This window comes from Stegodyphus dumicola, chromosome 4 (assembly GCF_044657685.1).
Source record: "Stegodyphus dumicola isolate Sdum_Otavi_A_Nest chromosome 4, ASM4465768v1".
Taxonomy (NCBI): Eukaryota; Metazoa; Arthropoda; class Arachnida; order Araneae; family Eresidae; genus Stegodyphus; species Stegodyphus dumicola.
The window spans coordinates 131,234,492-131,259,974 of record NC_140771.1 but is presented as its reverse complement, the minus strand read 5'-3'; the positions used below and the strand labels follow the sequence as shown (position 1 = coordinate 131,259,974).

Sequence of the window (25,483 nt, the reverse complement as noted above, 5' to 3'; positions counted from 1 at the left end):
TTTGACACAACAATTATAGAAGATATAGAATTACAGAAAACTTTAAATAAAGTTTTCTGTAATTCTCAATCTTCATAATAAATAATAAAAGAAATAATACAAAATAAGAAGTATTATATAGATATTCAAAACATTATTCGTATTTAAAGATAAAAGATTTATAGAACATACCAGCTTCTCTCCTTAAGTATCGATTACAAAAATTAGCTAACTCCATATGAGCTGATGCTATCTCTTTACTATTTGTCTCTTTTTGATGAGTATCTTTTGAAACCTCGGATGACATTTCAATAACTGATTTCAAATGCATAAAACATTTATTCAAAATTAAAGGTCCTACCTGCAGAAAAAGAAGAAAGCGCAACAGTAAAATTGGTTTAATTTTAAATTGTTGAAAAAGTATATAGTATACTTATAGTAGATGTTTTAATTATATGATTACTTTAATATGATGCAAAAAGCCTTTTATTTTCATCTACATACTAGTTAAACTAATGCACCATATCTCTTAAAAGGTAAAAATATTAAGCAGAAAAAAAAAAAAAATTATTTGGTAATAACATATTCTGGAACTACTACAGATCATTACATTAGGCATAAAATACCTGTATACAAAGAGTATAGTTAATATATATATACTTTCCTTCTAGATATTAACTTCAGAAGAAACCAAAAGGAAAAAAAAATAATAATCCTAAAAATAGAAACTCTACCACACACAATATCGATTACAGAAGTTAGATAATGCCAAATAAGCAAATGCTATCCATTTGAAATTTATATATATTTTATACAAATTACTTGTATTTTAAAACTCAACAGGCATTTCAGTAACTAATTTCAAACATTAATTATTACTTAATATTATTAACTTAATGCATAATCATATAAATTGTCAAACATGTCTGTTTGCACTTAAATAGAGACTGTATGAATTGCATGTAAAGACATTCCAACATCAATTTATTTATTTACCTTTAACCTTTTAACTGTTATGCCCGAAATAATCTCGGGCACAGCACTGGTATTCTAAAACGTCATGCCCAAATGAAATTTTAAATAAATTAGCCCGAGCTCAGGCTAAAAAATTGAATGTTTCAAACATAATTTTGCATGTGTCCTCCTAGAGTGAATCTCCTTCCATTACTTTCTACCTTCTTGATTTAAGAGACAAAGCATAAGGAAAGGTGGAGGGGAAAAAGAAAAAAAAAAAAAAAAAGAAGAGGAATGAAAAAGTAAAACATAGCTTGATGTGTTCAAAACTTCCAAAATATCTCAAGCACCAACTAACATTTACATTTTAAAATGAAAAAAACATTGAAGAGTTCATTATATCCATTTCCAAATAAGTGGTATCTGTTATTTAGTTAATAGCCTCACCAGCATAAAATAACACTGTTAAATCTGACTGATAGACCAACCATGTAATAAATAAATTTAGCTTTACTTGCAAGTACTTAACTCAAACCAAACTAAATACCAAAATTTAATTAACAACCACAATTATCTATTATTCAAGGGATAGGGAATTTAAGGCCTTTAAACTGTCATTTAATCCTATTTTTAACATCAAAATCTATTCCAGTTACCTTAATTTTTATCCTAAAATAGACAATATACAAAATAAAACTATAAATGAGAAGCTATTTATTTTAATGTAACATTTCCCAGTTTATGTATAAATACCTGTCTCATAAATTAACAGTTAATGAAGATGATGATGTGCAAAACTTTTTCCAGCAAGAAGTAGTCAAGAACATGAAATGATTCGCCCACCAGCGGCCGAGCGGTAAAGTCGCTGAACACTGGTAGTTCGGTCCGAGGTTCGAATCCCACGAACGGGCTGGCTGCATGGGTGTTTTCGTGGTTTTCCCCATGTGTAACGTGTATACGAGCCAGTTTCCCTTAGAAAGTCCTCCACGAAGGCATCCCTCTTCTTAGGCAGATAGCCCTCGAGGCTTTGCCGTAATTAAATAACCTAACCTAACCTAACCTTGAAATGATTCTTCATTTTTGGCATTCAAAAAATTTCCTGTGCTTATTTATAACTCAAAATTTTACAAACTACCACAGCAGTCTCAAACTGTTGGCCTGAAGGCCATATGCAAGCCCCGATGTAATTTTTGCAGTCTGTGGATACATTTCTCATAAATTGATTAGCATTATTGTGACAAAAAATTGAAGAAAAGATTTACTATTTTAATGGTTTGGAGTCCAATTTTACATTATTCTCATTAACAAAAATTAATGTGAATTATGCTTTGGAAAATCTAGATAAGAGCTGATTAATTTACACTGTGATATAAATTTTATTCAAAGATCTAAAGATACAAATTTGATTAACTTTTATTAGTTATTGTCAAAATATAAATATCCTCAGTTACAAATTTTTGTAATAAGAATAATCATTTTGTTTGGGATTACTTTTAAATGTGAAGAGTTTTTATTTTTGATAGTTGAAAATTATTAAGTCAACAAAAAGAACCACATTGCCAATCAGTACCTAAAATTTTTAAATTTCCTAAAAGATTACAAACTTTATGAAAACCACCATGAAATGAAATGTGTAGTAGGGAACAAACCATGAAATGTGTAGTAGGGAACAAAGAAGTTTGGAATTTTTCATACAAATGCGTGTTTTTTCTGTATGCATCATAGAAAAATCTAAAAAACAGAAAGAAAGAAAATAGATTGCCATTATTTATTCACAAGTATTAACCGTCTTACAGAGATGGAGTAGCCAGTAAGCAAAATAAGCACGTGTTCAGGGCATCAAAGAAAGAAGGCATCATAAAATGGTACCTACAGACTCAACGGTGCATCACAAAAATCTCCCATTGCCAGTTTTACCATGGAATGTATAGTGCAGATAAACCAAGACTGAGAGAAAAAGAATGGGGGGGGGGAACTGGCATAAATGCATGTGGGGATGCCAAAATCTTCTAAAAACTTAGTGCCTCTAACTGTCTTAGTCTGGCCCTAACTCTTGGAAAGTTTCACATATTTCCCTTTAAGTTAAATTAAAACTAAATTACTTAGCAGTTACTTCAATATATTTTTATCATTTGAATAAATGTCAATTTGAAAATTTTAATATTCAGTTTTCAACGTGTTTGAACTACAAACTGTGACCAACAGAAACTTATTTTAGATACCAACTTTTAGATTTCAGGCCAAAAATAGGTATAAACTTGAATTTTTTCTTTGTGCCATTTTTATATGTATATTTTGACAACTATGTAGTAATTTTGTTAACAAATTTTGCTTTGTTAAAAAAAAATTATCTTCCCTCCTCCTCTTTTTTTTTTAATATATTGTTACGGATTTGGTATTTAAATAGCTAATGTTAGTTGAATTGTAAATTAAATGAATTTATTTCCCGCGCAGTGCAGCGCGTGACGAATATTAAAAAAAGCTAAGCCAGAAAATTGAAAATACAAGAGCGCGTGCATTAAATAAATAAATATCTCTTTTTGATTTCGAGAAAGTACTGGAAAATTCTAGCGCGTGATTTTAAAATCTTATAAAAGGAGGAAAACATCTGAGTTTGTAGTAGTTGCTTAGTTTGTTGTTGTTTAGAAAACTACTGTTGTTGATTGTAGCGAATTCGCGGATTAGCGTTCTTTAGCTGTTTTGAATTACGTTCTATTGGACATTTGAGTAGTTAAAAGATAACTACTGTGAGATATTGTAATACTGCATGATAATTTGAGAAAATTTAAGCATTTTTGTTGTGATAATAATAAATTTTTGTTCATTTTTCATCGGACTTGTGCATTCATTTCATAACGAACCCGTACGCACGCAACAATTTTTGGTGTCAGAAGTGGGATTTGAATGCCAATAACAAGAGCGATGGAAGAACAATTGAGACAGCTCATTAGTGCTTTTGCTGCATTCCAAGAAAAGATGGAAGCTGGCCAAGCATCATTTAAGGAAGAAATGAAATTGGGCCAGGAATCCGTTAAGGAAGAAATGAAATTGGGCCAGGAATCCGTTAAGGACGAAATGAAAGCCGTTCAAGCTGGTCAAGAAGAAATGAAAAGAGAAATTACTTGCATAATAGAAAATAAATTTGAAGCTATGGAAGGCAGAATTGACGCAGTTGAAAATAAAGTTGGACATATTGAAGAAAGAGTTTCTTCGGTGAAAGAAGAAATAGAAGAAAGAGTTTCTTCTGTAAAAGAACAAATTGATGAGAGAGTTTCTGCAGTTGCCAAAGAAATGGATACATTAAAGAAATTCGTAGCGTCGGCAGGGAGCAGGAGTGATGATTTTAAATTCTTACCAATGCCTGCTCGTCCACCTCTGAAGCTATCCACATATGATGGGAAGACCTCCTGGCAGGTGTATAAGACACAATTTTCTATCGTGGCAGATGCGAATGGATGGGATTCCCAAGCTAAGGCCTGTCATCTCGCCGCTTCTCTAAGAGCCGACGCAGCGGATATCCTTCAGACTCTTCCCGAAAACAAAAGGTTAGATTTCGAAGCTCTGTCCGGCGCCTTGGAGTTGCGCTTTGGGGAGAAGTGTTTAAAAGACTACAGCAGGCTCCAATTAAAATCTCGTCAACAGAAGCCTACCGAAACACTTCAGGAGCTCGCCGCGGATGTTGAAAGGCTGTCCCATCTCGCCTTTTCGGAATGCCCGACAGAAACAAGGGAAATCCTGTCCTTGCAATACTTTATCGACAGCATTCGAGATACTGAAATACAGAAAGCTCTACGAATGGCGGATGTAAAAGATTTAAAAAGTGCTCTAGTGTACGCCATGAAATTTGAGGCAGCCCAGCAAGCCACTCGTCGAGACCGCTACCCAGTTAGAGCTGTGCGAGTCCATGAGCCAGTGGATCAACTGATGGCTCGTTTAGATGATTTAGCCAGACAAGTCAAAGATTTGATACAGAGTAGGAGCGAGAAGAAAGTGGCTCTAAGGTGTTGGAGATGTGGTAGTGAAGGTCACCTAAGACGGAATTGCAGAACACCCCAGGGTACGGAATATAAAGCAGATGATTTTACCAGACAAGTCAGTGGCTTGAGACGGAACAGAAGTGAAAAGAAACTAATTCTAAAGTGTTGGAACTGCAGAGTTGAAGGCCACATACGAAGAAACTGCAGAACACCCCGAGGTACGGAAAATAAGACCATTTCCCAGCAACAACGCAGTAAACAAATTAGTGACCATATCGAGGAACGGAGGTTGCCAGATAGTGAAAAACCTTGTTTTAAAGCTCTTAAAATTTATACAGTGACTGGTAACAATAACGGACTGTCCATCAATGGGAATATCGATGGAGTTCCTTGCAGTATGATCATTGACACAGGAGCTAATGTTACCATCATCAGGAAAGATTTAGCTGAACAGTTTAAAGATAAACTTATTTGGACGCCATCATGTGTTACCCTTCAGACTGCGTCTGGTAATAAGATCGACATAACTGGGAAGTTAAACGTAAGCATCACGTTTGGAAATGCCGCCTACCATCACACGGCTTATGTGGCGGATATCACAGATCCATGCATACTCGGATTGGACTTTTTAAGGAAATACAATTTTTCCTTAGACTTGAAAAACAGCAGACTGCTTTCAGGATCTGAAGACATGACTATCCATTCTAAGAAGGAATCCTCACCTGGAAATGCCGACGCTTTGTCCGAAAGAACCAGCCCGAGAAACTGGCGAAATCATGCTAGGGTCGAAAAGAAACACCAGACTACCAGCTATTCTCCATCTCAGATGCTCTTCGGTCGAGACCTTCGTCTGCCTTGTGACCGCCTGTTTCATTGCCGTACGGATGCGCCTTCATCGCCTGAGAAACACATCCAAGATGTCAAGGCCCGTTTTGAAGTGATGCACCGTTCCGCACAAAAGCGAGTGAACTTGGCGACGGAGAAAGTGAAGTCCAGACACAACACGAGAGCTACTGGACATAGATTCAAACAAGGAGACAAAGTGTGGTTGTGGAACCCGATTCAACGAAGAGAACTCAGTTCTAAATTACAGTCACCTTCGGATGGTCCATATACAGTCCTGAAGAGACTGAACGACGTCATGATCCGTAAGTCTTCGAACTCTAAACCTAAAGTCGTTCATTACGACATGTTAGCTCACCACAATGGCCGTAGTACACAATGTAAATAATTGTAAATAGTGTAAGACCATGTCCATTTTGTTTTTAAATGTGTCTTTGATTTGATTTGTATTTAGTATTTGATTTGTATTTTGTATTTGATTTGTATTTGATAGCATTTGATTTGTTTTATTTATTACATTTATTGTTCATGTTGTTTACTATTGTTTTGCAATTCTTATTATTGTATTTATGCTTTAGCTGTAAGTTTGGCTTTCCTTTCCAGGGATTGTACTGCCCAGGACACGCAGTCCTTGGGAATGGGGCAGTGTTACGGATTTGGTATTTAAATAGCTAATGTTAGTTGAATTGTAAATTAATTGAATTTATTTCCCGCGCAGTGCAGCGCGTGACGAATATTAAAAAAAGCTAAGCCAGAAAATTGAAAATACAAGAGCGCGTGCATTAAATAAATAAATATCTCTTTTTGATTTCGAGAAAGTACTGGAAAATTCTAGCGCGTGATTTTAAAATCTTATAAAAGGAGGAAAACATCTGAGTTTGTAGTAGTTGCTTAGTTTGTTGTTGTTTAGAAAACTACTGTTGTTGATTGTAGCGAATTCGCGGATTAGCGTTCTTTAGCTGTTTTGAATTACGTTCTATTGGACATTTGAGTAGTTAAAAGATAACTACTGTGAGATATTGTAATACTGCATGATAATTTGAGAAAATTTAAGCATTTTTGTTGTGATAATAATAAATTTTTGTTCATTTTTCATCGGACTTGTGCATTCATTTCATAACGAACCCGTACGCACGCAACAATATTAATGCAGCCTGACAGCTGCTTTCTGATCATGCATTGGCCCACATGAATTTGGGTTTTATACCACTAAACTAGCATAGCAATATAATTCTAGAACATGAGAACATTATGTGAAATAATTATATATATACACATCATGTAAATTTAGACTGAATGAAGATGTTGAAATTTTTCTCTAACAGCAAGCAGTCATGAACATTTGAAACCTGTTTTCATTTCACACAAAGCATAATTGAAGCATGAATATACAGTTTAACTAGCACAAGAAAGAGGCACCCTGCTATGTTAAATTTTAGAAATAACAAATTATATGTTGACTAGATACAGCAAGCATCAGACGGAGAAAGATATTTATTTGAAAGCTAACAAGCAACTGCAAGATTCTTAATTTTTGTCACTTGAATATGTTCCTATCATATTATATTATTTGCAATTAATGATTTCAACTTAAATGGGATTAGAAAACTGATGTTCCTTAAGATTTTCGCATGTTTCTATATGAAAAGATCAAAGGGCACAAGAAAAGATATTTAGAAAGATTTTAATTAACTACACATTTTCCCAAAGAAACTAGCAATCTGTTAAATTTTACCAAAAATAAAGCAAAAAAATGAAAAATGATAAAAATTAATGCAATTTCAAAAGGTAACATTTTTCATAAAAAAAATTAACTATAAAATAAAATTTTCATTTTACATATGTAAAGGAAATGATTTGAGTAATTTTGGTCTCCTCTATTTAATTACTTCATTTGCAAATAAAAGAGTTATTATATCTTCTTAATATGTTTACAAATTAAATTTATGCCAGCAATGCATAAGACTTTTCTTAACAGCAAGTGTTTTTTGTATAGAAATGATTAAATGCATGCTTGGGAAAGAATTCTTAATTTATAGAAACTTAATATTCATTAACATGTGCGTCACTTTCCATAAAGCAAAAGAATTTACTTAAATGATGAAACAGAAACAATCAGTTTGTTAAAATTATGCTCATATGTAATGCACATACCAAAATTTTAAACGTCAAAGTTAGGGAACTTTCTAAGCCCCTGCTGTAGAACAAAGTTTAGAAAAAGGGCTACCAATGTGCAGAAAATTTTTTATATTTCTGATAACACTGATTTAAAGAAAAAGTTTGTCTTTTAGAATGATACATCACAGTACTGCAAAAGAATTTATATATACACAACTAGACATACAGCAAAATTCGAGAAGAGAAGTACTGCACATGTAAATTAGCAAAATTCATTGAATTACAATCAGCCAACTAATATTTTTTTTTTTTTTCCTGGGTGGAGTGCAATGATTAAATACATTTTCCAGTTAATGAGAAAAAAATTTGATGTTAACTATACATATACAAATATCCTTACTTGAGAGTTTTCAGGGTTGATAGCACAAAATTCAGAGATTTTTTTCTTTTGTTCAAGACTCATTGATGAAATAGTTACCATATTGTCTATTAGCATATTAGCAATTATTTCCATTGTCTGGCTTTCTAATTTTTTCTGAGAAACACTAGAACCACATCTTGTTTCCAGTTCAACTAAATAATAATAAAAATAATTAAATAATAACATTACATTATCTAACATCAAGATTATACTTATTCTGAAATAGATTTACTTTCATTAGATACACAGTTAATTACCTAATATCAAATATCATACTATTATTAATAGTTTAAAATACATTTTTTAGAATGTACTCAGTTAAGATATAGTAAGTAACAGTAGTAGCATGGCTGGTTAGTTGATTAATTAAGAAAAAAAGCATTGTGTACTTCAGGAAAAGACTGTGCCATGGGGGACTTTCTAAGTACTAAGAGTCTGCATTTATATTACATGACAGAAAAAACACAAAAAATTCATGTAGCCATTACAGTTGCATGGAAATAGGATTGCAAGCAGGCTGATCATGTGGGTTTTTTTTTTTTTTTTTTTTTTTTTTTAAATCAAAGGAATTTACAGTTATTATTTGATGAATATTCAAGCTATTTAATGAACTCATTGTTTAATAAATTTGGCAGCTTATTATGTGAAGAATTCCTAAGAACCAAATAAATACATATTAATTGATACAAAAAGCACCAATGGCTATATTCACCTTTGCAATTAATAAAAATCAGATTAGCAAAAGATTTTTAAGTGCCAGAATATCCTGTTGGTACCTATCAAAGCTGTTTATAAATTTAAATAAATTCGTGGTTGTTAAAGTTGGCTCATACAGTAGCTTTAGAATTTAAAATCTTAGTAAAGTCAAAGATCTTCATTGCAATTACTTAAATTCTGGTAGGGAAAAGCTACCAGAATTCACCTAATTAAGTTATTAACTGGGAAAAACTACCTAAGTTATTAACTGAATTAACCAGTTATTTATAAGTTCAGCCTTTACTACAATTTCTTCTTTCCATTTCCTCACCAGAATATAAATGAGTTAGGTAGTACTTAAACTCAGGTTTTTGGTTTTTAAGACACAGCATGTTCCTGGCCTGTGCATGCACACTATGTGTAGTTCCTGCCAGCCTGAGAGTAGTAATTGTTCGGCTTTGTGTTATTTCACTGCAACAAATTAATTTTGATACTCCGGTTATAATTACTGAACCTGCTTAGAGTAAAATTTAACTGCATAACCTTTGACTATTATTTCATGTTAACTTGAATTTCACTGTTATTTGAGTTGCATCACCATGAGCTGTGGTTGATACTGTTAACATAAAGAACATGCATAAAGTGTTCTAAGTTCTCTTCTCTGCTCATCTAAGGTTCATTTAAAAAAATTCCTTGACTTTGCAGTTACTTCAAATGCAACAATAATTCAATTTACATCTTTAGGAGTTTTAGACTAATTAACTTTTGCCAGTTCAAGTAAAACCCCATATCTCATAAGCCTGAAGGTTACACAAGCTATTTAATAAGAGAAAATCATATCCCTACAGCTTGCAAGAAATTCAGAATAAATGCTTAAGTAAATTAAAAATATTAAATACCAGCTACTCACACATAAGCTTTGATCAGGCATCAATCTTTTCATGAAGCAATTACAAATAACTAAGCTAAAATAAACTAAGTAATTCAGTCTTAAGAAATGTAATAAAGTGATAGAGACAGCTGCTATAGCTCTCAAAATCAAGAACTCTGCTTCTTAAACATATTAACTAATTTAAATTCTGTTGAGACAATGAAAGTTGAAATAAAAGCAGAGATAAAATAATATGATAACTGTATAATCTTTTTAGTTTTCTTATTAAAATATTCCTGTTGGGGCACATACATATGTTCACAGAGTTTTTACAAAATTTCATAAAATATGTTCTAGCATTATTATTTATTATGAGCCTAAGAATGGAAAAAGAGTCATCAAATTAGCGCAATTGAAAAACTGCTAATGAACAATATAACACAAACATTGTTAGATAGAATTTTTTGTAAAAGTTTAAAATTTCATCACTTACTTCACTATAAAATATTAAAAAAAGTATTTCAAAATTGCATAAATATTTTAATTTAGCATTAAATTTTATGAATTAATTATAAAAGTAATTAATTATTGCCTTACTAGGAAGGTTTAAAGTTGATACCAGAATTTGTAATATACAAATTGATGCTTATTAAACTCATTTGCTTAATAAACTCAGATATGTTTGAAATTAAAGTGATTTTAAGAAGCAGCAATGTATGCACTACTAAAAATTTAACAGTATGCCATCATCTTGGAAAAATCAGGCAGTTTTGGTTTCATCACAGAGTACATATTAAATCCCCCAAAAAATATAAGTGACATCTGAAATATTAAATACAAATACATGTTGTAATTGTAATTACTATAGAGAAATGAAACAAGTGGGCATAAGGTTAAGAAAACACATACAAGTGTTAGGTTTTACCTGCAAAAGTAAAAATGCTTAACCCTTTGACATGCGGTGGTCGCGCCCTGAAACCACCATTTTCCGAATTTTTTTCCTCCTCTTTTTTCCGAAATTTTTGAGTGAAAATGAATTGATTACTGATCTTTTACATCTAAATAGCACAAAATGACTGTAGAATCATATATGTTTTAGGTATTAATACTTCAGATCGGATGCCTTTTAAAATTCGTTTTCGATGAGACAAAATAACTTCCTTTTATTAATATAAACAACTTTAAATTTCAAAAGTTAGTCATCGCACATCATGATTTCTATCATAAACAATAAAAAATTGCAGTAATTAAATTGCATACGTAAAAAAAAACTTCTATATGTATGGTATTTGCTATGTGGTTTCAGGGTGCGCCCACCGTGCCACTAGAGCATAGTGTCACAATGCTTACAACCCACACAAGCTCGGTGGTCGCGCCTTGAAACCACTGGTGTTTGCTTCTCAATGGCGTTTGCTTGCTTTTCAAATAGGAATGCTTATTTTTACCCGGATATAGATAAAGGGCTTTGAAACCACAGAGTTATTTTATTACTAAACAATACATGCACCTGCCCAGTAAAAAGGTGTTTATTTTCCAAATATATTTCTCTGACATCAACACACTTGCTCCCCAAGCTAGTATTGTGATTGTATAAATTATTTCCTGTGGTTTAAATTTAATGTAAATATACTTTGCTATAATTTTGCTATAATATTTTTCCTACTACATCAGTAAGTTTCAAAGTCCTAGACGCGCGGTGGTTTCACAATGCGACCACCACCCACAGAACAATAGGCAAGAGTAGATTTTTTTAAATTCATATATTATTTGTCTCAAGAATCATAATATTCAGTTTCTATAGTTAAACAAATTATAAAAATAATATTGCGCGAGTCAAAGGGTTAACAAGACTGAGCATGTACCATCTATAAACATTTATATTAAAAAAAAACTGAAAGGTTTCAGCTTTTTACGATTGTCCAGAAGGGTTTTTCACACCCTTCCTGAGCTTCCAGTCTATCAGTCTGCTGTTGCACTTCCTCCTAACCCAAATATTATTATAATTATTTATTTGGCTTATGTGCTTTACATTTATGCCATATACAGTTCAACAACGAAACCACAAAAATTTTAAAAGCAGCATAGCAGTCAGTATAAGCTTAGAATTCCCAACGCAGAATTAAATGTTGACAAACATACACACACACACACACACATATATATATATATATATATACTTTACTTTTTTCTCAGTTCATCATACCAATGTTCAGTTTTCTTACTAAGATAGCTTTACAAAACTTTTTTTGTCTTTTTTTGTTGTTAATGTTTCTAATGTTTACTTTATTTATTTTATTTATTAAATATCATGTTCTTGGCACTTACACGACATAAAATCCAATTCGACAGCAAACTAATGAAATATTTAAAAACAGCATACCTTTAGAATTTCTGATAGCCAGTCTCATGCACTGGAGATAAAAAAGGTTTTTTTCATAGTGTTGGCATTCTTTGCTTTAAAATCTTTGAATTTGTTAATTAAAAATTTGTTAAAGTTTTACAAAATATGAAATAGATAATATAAAAAAATTCAAAATTCAAGCTTCCAGGTGCATGCAGATATTTCATTACTAAATATCTTTATTACAGGGAAATAATTTGCAAAGTAATTCTCCATTTATAGTGAACTAATGCAGAATCCTACTCGAGACTAATAGCTTCTTTTTGGCTAAAAAAATTGGTAGTAAAATTGTTAGCAAGTTATTTTGTGAAAGTCAACACTGACAGCATTTCATTACTACTTAAGTATCATTTAAAACATCAGAATTACACATATTACTTCCTTGTTTCAGAAGTTGCTCGGCGGTTAATTAAAATATCCCTTAATTTATGCATCATTTAAGACAATTTACTTCAAAATACAGGGTGCTTTTCTTTACTCATTTATGTTATCAAAAATCACACAGTTTTCACAACATATTTTAAAAGATTAAAAATCATATTGCAACCATTCATTGCAAATACTTATACACTAATTTCCACAGAGTTTACATATTTTCATTGTGTAAAACATTAAAAACTACTGCAGTGATTAATTTTATTAAATTAATCATTGGAATATTTAAATAAATTTTATTTTGAATAGGTTATTACTTCTCAGCCATTTACTACTTGACAATACAGAACATTCATAATAACTCCTCTCATATACAAATATTTTAAGTAACAATGTAAAAAAAAAAAAAAAAAAAAAAAAAAAAAAGGATGAACAGAAAAGAATTTACTTGAATTCATTGAAATTTTCATAGGTCATGGGTACAACAAAAGATACTAGCATGAGAAAAAGGCCAAGAAAATGACCAGTAAATAATTAAATTATGGCTGTAAACAAAAAATAAATAAGCTATATAATAGAAGAATGCAAACCACTAGTCCTCTTACCTACAGATTTTGATTTTGATTTCGTTGCTGAATAGTATAGGAAACAGATATAAGATACCTAATATATAGGTTTAGATCTTAGCAAATAGCCTGACTATATGAGTGTTTTCATAATTTTACTCAAATGTAAACTGAATATGTGCCAATTTTCCTAAGAAAGACCTCTACAAATACATCTTTGCCTTTCTGTGTTTTATCATATTCAAATAGCCTAACTTAACCTAACACATTTCTTTGTTAATATAATAACTGATATAAATAAAAGTTCAGTGATAATGAAGGGAAAAAATCCTAACAGTTTTAAAAAGCATGAAAGTAAAATCAGATCAGCATTAAAAGGGGGGAACTGAAAACAAGTTACCAAATTCCTGTATTATTCAGTGTCAACTATCACCTTTAACAAAAACGAACAATAACAGCATAAATTACGTTTCACAATTTCCAGAATTTTGAAATTTAAAATAATATGCAATACGTTACATTAAATGAGTATTTAAGTTATTTAGTCTATGACAGCACTTTTTCTTAATGTGTGCATATAGACTTGTGATAATTTATTTACAGAAAGCAAATAAAAAGCATTATTTAAAGGCATATACTTACTTAGTTGCCCCAAAGATCCAAGCAGAACATCTAACTTCTTTCTCGGTTCAAAATGAGAAATTCTTTGATTGTTTATTGAACAATATGCTTGAATGAATTTTGACCACAAGGATCCTTCTAATGCTTTAGATACCTAATTTATAATAATGTTCAGTTTAAAAAACAACCTTGCAATGGAAGTATAGAAATCCTTTGCTTAACACAATTAACTCCTGTGCAACATTATGTTGAATAAAATTGTGTTAACTGAATATACAAACTCATGTAAAACACACTAATTCATCCAACTGTTTCTCTTAATTTCATTTCACAGACTGCTTACCCAATATCAAAAGGAAAATACAGTCAAAAGTCGTTAATTCGGACACCCATAATCCGGACCTCAAAGCTAAAATCTTTCTATGCATGCGCCGCGTTGACGCATGCGCATAGGCGTTTACGCGTGCGTGCAAGACCTTTACGACTGCGCATATGCGTCTGCGCAAGCGCAGAATACGTTTTCGCATGCACATTTAATGTATAACGGATGGTATAAGCTAAAATTATCTAATTATCTATTTCAGTTAATGTTGATGATTGCGTTGTTCCTTAATCTTCGAATTGGATCCGGCTTATTATTTTTTGCAGACTGTAAGAGCAATTTTATAAAAGTAAGCTTGAACTTTCGATTATGTCAAATTTTCGATGCTGGAGCTCCCAAAGGATCTACAAAACGAAAGTATGTTTCGATGTCCATCAAACAAAAAGTGGAATTGCTACAAAAAATGGATATCTGCATGCGGGGGAGGGGGGGAACATTGCATCGCGCAATGAACTGGAAGTTGATCTGTCAGCACTATTGTTATCTTCAGGGCAGATGTTTTTATTTTATTTGGCTTATAATTCCTTACTAAATGTAGTGTACTCCATCTTTGATATGATTTAAATCAAATTCCTCGTCATTATAAGTATCATGATTACAAATCAAATAGTTTTCTGGTTGCAATTTTCTAACTTCGGCTATGCGTAATGTATGCTTTACGCATGCACGTTGAAAGATATGTTTAATAAAGTAAACAAATAAATATTAAGCTTCTTTTTTTGTAAATTTTGATACCCTTTAGATCATAATTGCTCATTATTTTATAAATTACGGTTTCATTTTTTTAATTTTATAATTTCTGCATGCCATCTTACCAGATTTAAACTGATGATCTATAATCCGGAAAAATCGATAATCCGGAATCGCCCGATGAGTCCCGATGAGTCCGGATTAAAGACTTTTGACGTATATATAAGTTTTTTTATGCCACTTACAAACATTTAAAAGAAAATAAAATGAAACACACTTATATACAATGCACAAATAATATATATTTGTGATGATTTAATGCGTAGGAGGAATCCGGATATGTTAACAGCTTTTGATATCTATCATGGCTGATGGTTAAGGCATACCGATGAAGATAACAAAACTGGATTTTTATAAATTACCAATCTTTATTTTCACACATATCAAATCATTTTTTAGTATATAAGATATTTCTAGATCATAAGCAATTACAATATTTTTATATGTATGTTATATCATCTTAGAATAAGAACAAAAGAGAACATAGCAGCACAGAAATGTTTGCATGGCAGAAGCTAGGGAAAGGAATGATGTAGTTATTGTGCCAAGAGTATTTATATGTATAAGTACAGCTAATCTGTGTGTGATTGGTTAATTTTAGGTTGTTATATAACATGGAAGGATCTCGAATTTGAGAGAACGGATGAATTTAGGGGGACAGTACCAAATCTAGAATAGTTAATTTTGAGGTCGCCAATTATTCTAAAAGCAGCTATTGTATTTTGTTATATCTTACATATACTCTTCTTTAAAAGAAAGGTTAGGAGAGCAGGGCAGCCAAAAAAGCATCAACATATTAGTGAAGCGAAAGAGAGTTTATCGCATGAGAAAAGGCATCAGGAAACATCAAGGACATAGCTTGCAGGTTTCCTATGCCCTGTCATTATTCATGACCTTTTTCATATACAGATTATGCAATATTTAAACACCTAATTCACAATTATTACAACAACAATATAATTCCTAAATAAAACTAAATAATAAACTAACACAAATATAAATAATAAATTAACACAAATATAAATAATAAATTAACACATTAATTATATATAAAATATAAGTCCTCAAGCTGTTAAAATGTCCAACGTTTTTCGAATTTTTGTAAAGTTTTTGATGAAAATAGTTCCACAAGGTAAATGTTCAAATGTTTTCTCAAAGTAGATTTCCACTAAAAAGTCTTTCAAATTTTTGTTGATAAAAATATTTCCATTATAATACAGATAGATCTGCCAACACTGATGTAGAAATATAATACTCAATTTATGAGTGATTGAATAAATTCTTCTTATTGTGGATACACATACTTAAGACAACAGAAAATTTAATATAAAAACATAATAATATAATGGAATACTAAATAATATAATAATACTAATTCAGAAGTCAAACAACAAAAATCAGCGTTACATTTTCAAATTCTCACAGAACTAGTTTCGATAGTTTTATCTAACCACCATCCTCAGCTGCAAAAGCGCAAATGAATGAGGTAGGATATAACGATTAGATAAGATAAGAAAGCCTGGACAGAAAATAAGCCATCTACTGATGAAACCAGAACTAAAACATAATTTCTTTAAAGGCCGAAGGCAAAGATGTTTTGGAATTAGGATCGTTAACTAGAACAGAAAGATTTTTTTTAATGTGAAATGCCTCTATAAAATCCACTTCTCCAATGGAAGATGTTTTTTGAATAATTTTGACAGCAGAAGACTTCTGTGTTTCCTTTTTTCTAACATATGTCTCATGTTCCTTGACGCGAAATTTTAAGGCTATCTTAGTTTGGCCAATGTAAATTAAACCACACTGGCAAGGAATCCTATAAATACCCCAGGAATTCATATCCGGAATGGAGTCCTTGAGTATGGAACTCGGAATTTTATTGATGGGAGAATAAATGACCCGAAAGTTAAATTTCTGCAAAATATGGGCAACTTTATAGCTAATTGATGGAAAGAAGGGAATGACAACAGAATATTTATAATCTTCTAAAACAAGAGTGTGTCTTTTAGTGTGTTGAGATGAGAATTTTTTAACTGCTTGATTAATAATGTTGGGTGAAAAGCTTGGTGGGGCTTGATTAATAATGTTGGGTGGGGGTTAATTATCAAGCAGTTAAAAAATTCTCATCTCAACACACTAAAAGGCACACTCTTGTTTTAGAAGATTATATATATTCTGTTGTCATTCCCTTCTTTCTATCAATTAGCTATAAAGTTGCACATATTTTGCAGAAATTTAACTTTTGGGTTGTTTATTCTCCCATCAATAAAATTCCTAGTTCCATACTCAAGGACCTCATTCCGGATATGAATTCCTGGGGTATTTATAGGATTCCTTGCCAATGTGGTATGATTTACATTGGCAAAACTAAGAGAGCCTTAAAATTTCGTGTTAAGGAACATGAGGCATATGTTAGAAAAAAGGAAACACAGAAGTCTTCTGTTGCCCAACATTGTTGGTCTGAAAATCACACTTTCAATTTTTCTGCTGCCAAAATAATTATTCAAAAAGCATCTTCTATTGGAGAACTGGATTTTCTAGAGGCATTTCACATTCAAAAAAATCTTTCTGTTCTAGTTAACGATCCTAATTCCAATCCATCTTTGCCTTCGGCCTTTAAAGAAATTATGTTTTGGTTCTGATTTCATCAACAGATGGTGCCACTAGCTTATTTTCTGTCCAGGCTTTCTTATCCTACTTAATCATTATATTCCATCTCGTTCATTTGCACTTTTACAGCTGAGGATGGTGATTCGGTAAAACCATCGAAACTAGTCCTGTGAGAATTTGAAAATATAACTCTTATTTTTGTTGTTTGACTTCTGAATTAGTATTTGTTCGGCGTGTTATTGTGTCTTAAAATAATAATCAAAGTATTAATTGGCATTAATTAGTTGGCATATATGTGTGTTTGTGCGGAAAATAAAAAATCTGTAAACAAAATACAGAACTTTAATTTGCAACTGCACATTAACACTTCTTTTTAATTTGGCTATTTCCCCATTCTGTCCCAAAAATAATAACTACTTATTTTAAATCTCTCTAGACAGCACAGTTTCCAAATTAATCCACACAAAATGATTCTTACATAATGCTAGACATAAAAAATTTTTCAAACAAACTCAGAAGAGCAAATCAAAATGAGGGAAAATCAAGCTTAACTTTCATCTGAACATGTCATATTTCACTTTCTGTTTCTTTTGCTAGTTAATCTACAGCTTTGTCTGTCTTAAAAATTACACTTCATAATTTGATCAATACTGACATAGCATTATAAACAGGTGTAATTTATTTCTGTTGGCTTAAAAATCTGTGTCAACCAAAATAAAAGTGATTATTTAGTTTGGCCATCACTGTAAAAACTTCTTTACTCTTCTGTATCATGACTGCAGCATTTCTAAATTATTTCAGCTAAGAATTTTTGGAACTATTCCGAAAAATGACAAATATGAAACATAAATAGTGAATAATTTTGTGTGCTTGCATAACAAAATGTGATATTGAGTACTATAATGAATATAAAAATATTAATAATTTAAGAAATTGAATAAATATATACAACAAAAAATTTAATTTAATAAAAAAGCATATGACTGTAAAAAAGTATTATGAAATTTTCAAAATTAGAATTGCACTAACCTTAAATAAAATAAAATTTTAAAAATTGGTAAAATATGAAATTCAAAACCATTTACCTTTATCAACACTAACTTGCTCACACCTCATCCAAGAGGTTTTTAACACCGCTTTTAGATTCGATGGCGCATTAGATTCGAGTGCAAAGTTCGCCGATGACGTCAACTAAATTTCTCGACTACATTTACTGTTACATTTATCGTCGACACATTATTGCATAGAGGATACAAACTGCAGAGTACGTAGTCACGAAATGGAGGGCAAACAGAGAAGAATGTCATATGACGCTACTTTCAAACTTAAAGTAATTCTTTATGCTGAAAAAAATGGCAATAGAAAGGCAGGGAGAGAGTTCAACGTATCTGAGAGCAATGTTCGCTTGTGGCGGCAACAGAGATTGGCACTGTTTGCAACTAAAGCTAGTAGAAAGAAATTCACTGGCCCTCGCAAAGGAAGACACCCTAAAATTGAAGAGAAGTTTTGGAATTTGTACGTGAAAGGAGGAAGAATGGACAACCTGTGACTACTGACATCATAAGAAATAAAGCAAAAGAGGAGGCTGAAGTTCTTGGAATACTGAAACAAGAGTTTAAGGCTAGCCGTGGATGGCTGGATCGGTTTATGAAGCGGATGGGTTTATCTCTAAGACGCCGTACAACAATATGCCAAAAGCTTCCTGCAGATTTTGAACTACTAACTAACTACTAACATTTCAGCGGTATGTCATCACACTTTGGAAGGAAAAGAATTTTTCAATGGGGCAAATTGGCAATGCTGACGAGACGGCAATTTGGTTTGATGTGCCTTGTAACTACACCATTACGGAGAAGGGGACTAAGGAAGTTATCATCAAAACTTCGGGATGTGAAAAACAACGCGTAACAGTGATGCTGGCAATAACAGCAGACGGGTGCAAACTTCCCCCTTTCTTAATCTTCAAACGGAAAACATGCCCTAAAACCCCTAAGAATGAAAAGCTGTTCCCAGATGATGTCCTGATTCGAAACCAAGAGAAGGGGTGGATGACGGAATCATTAATGCTTGATTGGCTCCGAAATGTATGGAAACGCCGTCCCGGTGGGCTCTCTAATCCACCATCAGTGCTTTGTCTGGACGCATTTCGTGGTCATCTCACTGATGACGTAAAAAAGAAGATGCACAGCCTAGGCAGTGATCTTGTTATCATTCCTGGAGGGATGACGTCTGTGTTACAACCCCTAGACGTTAGCATAAATAAACCTTTTAAGGGGTACGTTCAGGCGGAGTACGAAAAATGGTTTTGTGAGCCAAACCGTGTATTGACCCCGACAGGAAAAATTAAGCGTGCTGCACCGCACATTGTTGCACACTGGGTTTCTGCTGCCTGGAAAAGCATCGAAGCACCAATGATTGTGAAATCTTTCAAGAAATGCTGCATTTCAAATTAATTGAATGGCAGTGACGATGACGTGCTCTGGAACGCCAAGGATGACGATGACGATGATAAGGAATGAAGAAATGAATCTGCTTCTGACGAAGAGAGCTGCGAGGATTCCAGTGATGAAAACATTAGTGAATAAAGATGTTTACTATTAATCACTGATTGTAGAAACTGTTAGCTAGATAGAAATGTTACGATTTATTTCATGTTCATATTTTACGATAGGTACCGTAAATACGGTAGTGCTAATTAACAATTATTGTTTCACATGACAATAACCCACTAATAGGTTAATTCTATGTTCTGCTACTTTATGTATAAATCCATTGTTGTATAAAATATGATATCTAAATTTAAATAAAATTATCATACCATTAATTGATAGTTTATATACAAATCCATTGTTGTATAAAATAAGATTTAATAAATTCCTCATATCATTGATGCGCATTACATTCGCCGAAAAACAATTTTTTTATTATTTAAAGTTTTAAAATGGGGATGCGCATTAGATTCGATGGCGCATTAGATTCGCATAAATACGGTAAGTACCGTTTAAAAAAAAAAAAAAAGTAAAACAATTTTTTTGAATCCAATTTTATTTTTACATAAAAATACATGTCTTAAACTATTTTTAACATAGTTTCCACCAATGATCAAACACTTGTCATAGCGAGTGTTCGAGATTTGCAAGAACTACCCATTCTCCTTTCTCCTAATGAACTTAAAATAAAATAACTTTACATATAAAATTCTGCAGTGTCATATTTATTTTCAAAATCCATCGAACTACAAGAAACTACAACAAAGATCAGATGGTTGCCACTTTTGCAGTGACAAACTATGAAAAGAAAAATAACAAATGAGGCTGGGTTCTAACAATACTTCCACCTTTTGATTGATGACATATATTTAATCAATCAAAACAAAATATAAAAAAAAAATACTGTCCATACAAATATTAAGGCTAAATAGTAAACAAAAGAAAAAATTATGTTCTTAAATTTCTACTCTAAAATAACTCAAGTAGTGTTCAGGTTAGAAATCTAGATGGAATTTTAATTCTGTAGATGTCTCAGTCTCTTACTGAAATCAACTTTATCAAGGTGATCCAAGTCAGGAACTCCAAAGACTGGAATTTCACCTAAAAACAAGGACGGTGTCAAAGGGATGAGATCATCAGAGTCCTCTGACACATAAGTGAGTGGTCTGGCATTCACAGTTGCTTCGTAGTCACACAGCACACTCATCAATTCTTTATAATTCAGACATGACTGGCCTAGGACTCGACGCGAAAGCTTCTTAATCATTTGAACAAGTCGTTCCTAAAAGCCACCCCACCATGGTGCTGCGGGTGGACTGAACTTCCAATCGATCTTGTTTGTGGTGGCTTCTATCTTGATGGTATTCCAATTAATCGATTTCAAGAGATTATTGCATCCGACAAAATTGCTTCCCTTGTCGCTATAAATTATTGATGGCCTCCCTCTACAGGCAATATATCTTCCAAGGCCAAGTAAAAATCCTTGAGTTGAAAGGGATAAAATCAGTTCCAAATGGACCGCCCTGAAAACAGCACATGTGAAAAGTAAAATCCAAGCTTTTCTTTTATCCTTCAAAATTAATGGGCCAGCTAAATCAACGCCGACAATCTCGAAAACAGAGCCTCTCTAACTCTGTTTTCTGGTAGAGTAGCAGGCACAGTCTGTAGTCGTTACCTCCATGTCTCCTGCACCTGACACATGCATGTAAAGCTTTTTGAATCGTAGCTCTACTTTTCAGGATCCAAAACGTCTCTCTAAGTAATGACATCAGTACGTGAACTCCTGCATGAGACATAGAGAGATGTTTATCAATTATCAATTTCTCCACAATCTTACGATTCTTCGGAAGTAACATCGGATAAATAAAATTTTCGTGGTCTTTCCTTTCAGTCAACCTAGACCTGACACGTAAAATGCCTTCGTCATCTTTGAACACACTTATTGACTTCAGCTTCTTAATATCATCAGATGAAAAAGAATCATGTTGAATAATCTTCCCGATAGATTTCTCAGCCCTTATCAATTCATAAACTTTTAACTCTCCTGATTCTCTTTCTTCTTTCCTCTTTCGGGTATTTCCTATGAATCTGTGTATCCACCCAATCATTCTAAGTATTTTCTTATACTTTGAAAAATAGCCAAAGAATTGTGAAGACATATCGCTAACGTTGCTTAACGAAACTATAACTGCTTTACGTTTTTCAGTATTAAGCTCTTCTTTATTATCGATTGGGATAGAATGAGGCCATTCTTCTTATGGCAGTGCCAACCAAGGTGGGCCCTCCCACCATTTTGATTCAATGAGTTTCTTCACAGAGCATCCTCTTGATGGCATATCGGCTCAGTTTTCCGCACCTGGTACATGATGCCAATTTTCACAATCTGATAGGATTCTAATTTCTGAAACTCTGTTATTCACAAAAGTGCTCCAAATGTCTACGTTCTTTATCCAGAACAGTGCTGTTGACGAATTGGTCCAGTAATATTCCTTTGAAATTTCGACCTTAAGGTTCTTCTTGACAAATGATGCTAATCGCACCCCAATAAGACAAGCAAGCAATTCAAGTCGTGGTATGCTTATTTTTTTCAAGGGAGCCACTCGTGTTTTGGCTTGCACTAGGGTCACTTTGACTTCTTTATTTTGACTTCTCAAATATACTGCACTTGCATAAGATCCCTGTGAAGCATCAGCAAACGTATGCAAACTAAAAGATTGTCCTTCTGTCAATGAAAGTAGTCTGGGAATCTTCACAGAAGATAACAAGGGCAATTCTTTGACCCACTTCAAGAATTTTCTTTTAATATCTTCAGGTAGCTCTGCATCCCAGCTCAATTTAGTTTCCCAGCTCTTTTGCAAGTATAACTTTGGAAAGAGAGTAAAAGGGCATATGAAACCTATTGGGTCAAAAACTCTCTGTACAATTGATAGTACATTTCGTCTTGTCACTGAGAGATCAGTCAAGTTGATATTAGGGATGTCACAAAACAAAGAATCTTCATATTTATCCCACAGAAGACCAAGTACTTTCAATGGTTCGCTCATTGTAGATTTTCCACTGTTCAGTTCTGTTTGCTCCCACCCTCTTAAGTCAAAGTTAGCACTTGCCATTAACTGAGATGATTTTGCAATAAAGTATTCTGCTTCTTCATTCGAATTCACTGAAGTGACACAGTTGTCAACATAGAAGGAATTTTTCAATTTTGTAGCCACTTCCTTCAAAGAAGGTTCACATTGGTCTAAATGAGAGTTGATTACTGCTCCTAAAAGAAACGGACTGCACTTTAGTCCGAAGACTACTCTGCAATGGCAAAATTTTCTTATTTCCTTTTATTCCGAATTTTTCCACCATAGGAATCTTAGGAAATCATGATCAGATCTTTGAACAGATATTTGAAGAAAAGCTCTTTTAATATCTGAGATAATCACTATTTTTCCTTGCCTAAATTCAAGAAGCAGTCTAGGTATTAATTCAATTAAATTTTGACCTTTTGCTAAACAGTCATTAAGTGACAGGAAATCCTTTTGCTTGCACGAAGCGTCAAATACAGGCCTTACTGCTGTTGTACAGTTATCTTTGAAGACCGGTCTGTGGGGAAGATAATGATTGTTAACTCATTCCTCTTCTTCTGTTACTTCTTCTATTACTCCAGATTCGAGCCACTCTTTGAACACTGCATTGTATGTTTCAAATTTATCTTTCAACACGAGCTTCTTTGTCGCGGAAATCAATCGCTTTTCAGCAAATTCTCTGTTATTTGGTAAAGCTTCTTTATCATTGATCCAAGGTAAACTGACTTCATAGCGATCATCCACCCTCTTTAGAGTCTTGTGAAAGTGATCCCACACTGCTTCTTCTAACTCTGAGTCAGTTTTACTTTCTTTGGCATCTGTAATTCCCAGTGCTTCTAGCTTCCACAAGTTTTCTATGTCACTGCTGTGAGTCAACATCAACGTTATGGTTGAAGACATGGACAAGGAGTTTCTTTCTGAAACATTATCTTTTATCTTTCCCATGGTTGTCCATCCAAGTAATGATTCCACAGCAGTCAGCCCATTTTCTAATTTCTGAATTCTTCCGGTTAACAGAACACCTGCGACGTCAGCTCCAATAAGAACTTCTATTTTCAAATCCTTTTTTTCCTACATCAGATGTATGAATATTCTTCTTAGTTCTTCTATCCATGGTCCAAGCTGTAAACTGACTACTGGTCCCCAAATCTTCGACTGTTCCAACAAGATTAGTCGTCTAGAAAAATCACCTCTTAGGCTTCTAACGTTCACTTCATAGCATTTGTGAATTTCTCTCTTTGTTGTTACTCCTCCAAAAAGTGCATGGATTAAAGAATCAGATCCAATTGCGTGGCACCCTATGTCTACAGCAGTCTCCTTTAATATGTATGAACGTTGCGATCCTGTATCAATAAGTGCCCTTACAGTCTTCTGCTTTTTATTTGCGTCTATATTAATTAATAGCATTTGAAGAAACACTTCATCTAGGAGATTAGTGCTCGCAAGTGATACATTTTGTGTTTCCTCTTCTTTATTCTTTTCAACATCATTGCTCTTTTGATTGTTGGGCAAATCCGGACACACGACACCCCAATGTCTTTTCGAGCATATCAAACATCGTACATTTGTCTTGCATTGCTTGGTCCTGTGTCCAATTTTGAGGCAGAAGCAACCCTTCTTTTTCTTAATTTCATCATTCTTTTGACTAAGAGGCATCTTCTGAGCAACAAAGCAATCTCAGCTTTCATGAAATTTTTCACAAAATATGCAAGAATTCTTCTCACTGTAATTGGTTGCTTTATTTTGGCCTGAGAATAATTTGCTGTAGGCACGAAATGTTCACTCTGGTACTTTTTATCTTTTCTACTTTCTTTCTTGGCACCCGAATCAATTAATTTAAATCCAGCTTTTGCCAAAGAAATTCTCTGCTCTCCTTCCACTTCATTCTTTAAAAACAATAATAATTGTTTCAATTTCTCAGAGTGAGAATTTTCTGTTGTAATTATTGATGCATAATTTCTAATCTAAACTCGTAAAATTTCCTCAGGAATGCAAGATTCCACGAGCGGAAACAGCATTGCAGTGTATTTATCGCTTGTCATTCCTATTGACTCCAATGAACGTAAATACGACTCTAACTTGTCATACAATTCTGATATACTGCATTTTCTCTTTTGATCAGTGACATTTTTAATAATCAAACCTAATAATTCCCGAATATAGAATTCTACCAACAATTCTTCCCTGCCAAACCTATTTTTTAAGCTTTCTATAACCTTTTCATAATTTTCGGCAGTTGCAGGGAAGCTATTTACAACATCACAGGGTCTTGTAACGGGCACGGCCGCTTGAACGAGATAATGCATCTTATCCTCGTTTTGAATTTCTTTATCTTCATGTATTCGGCGAAACTGTCCCC

General features: G+C 33.0%; 1 protein-coding gene across 4 annotated transcripts in view; it reads right to left on the bottom strand.

Annotated features, from left to right (window-relative positions):
* Nucleotides 1-25,483, bottom strand: part of LOC118204935 (DNA-dependent protein kinase catalytic subunit-like) — a 601,004-nt gene that overhangs the window by 114,675 nt on the left and 460,846 nt on the right. For all 4 annotated transcript variants that reach the window (XM_085815460.1, XM_085815459.1, XM_085815458.1 and 1 more), the window contains 3 exons: nt 13,844-13,976; nt 8,272-8,444; nt 172-340 (listed from right to left, as the gene is read on the bottom strand). In XM_085815460.1, coding sequence (XP_085671586.1) covers nt 172-340; nt 8,272-8,444; nt 13,844-13,976 — 475 coding nt within the window. The remainder of the gene's footprint in view (nt 1-171; nt 341-8,271; nt 8,445-13,843; nt 13,977-25,483) is intronic.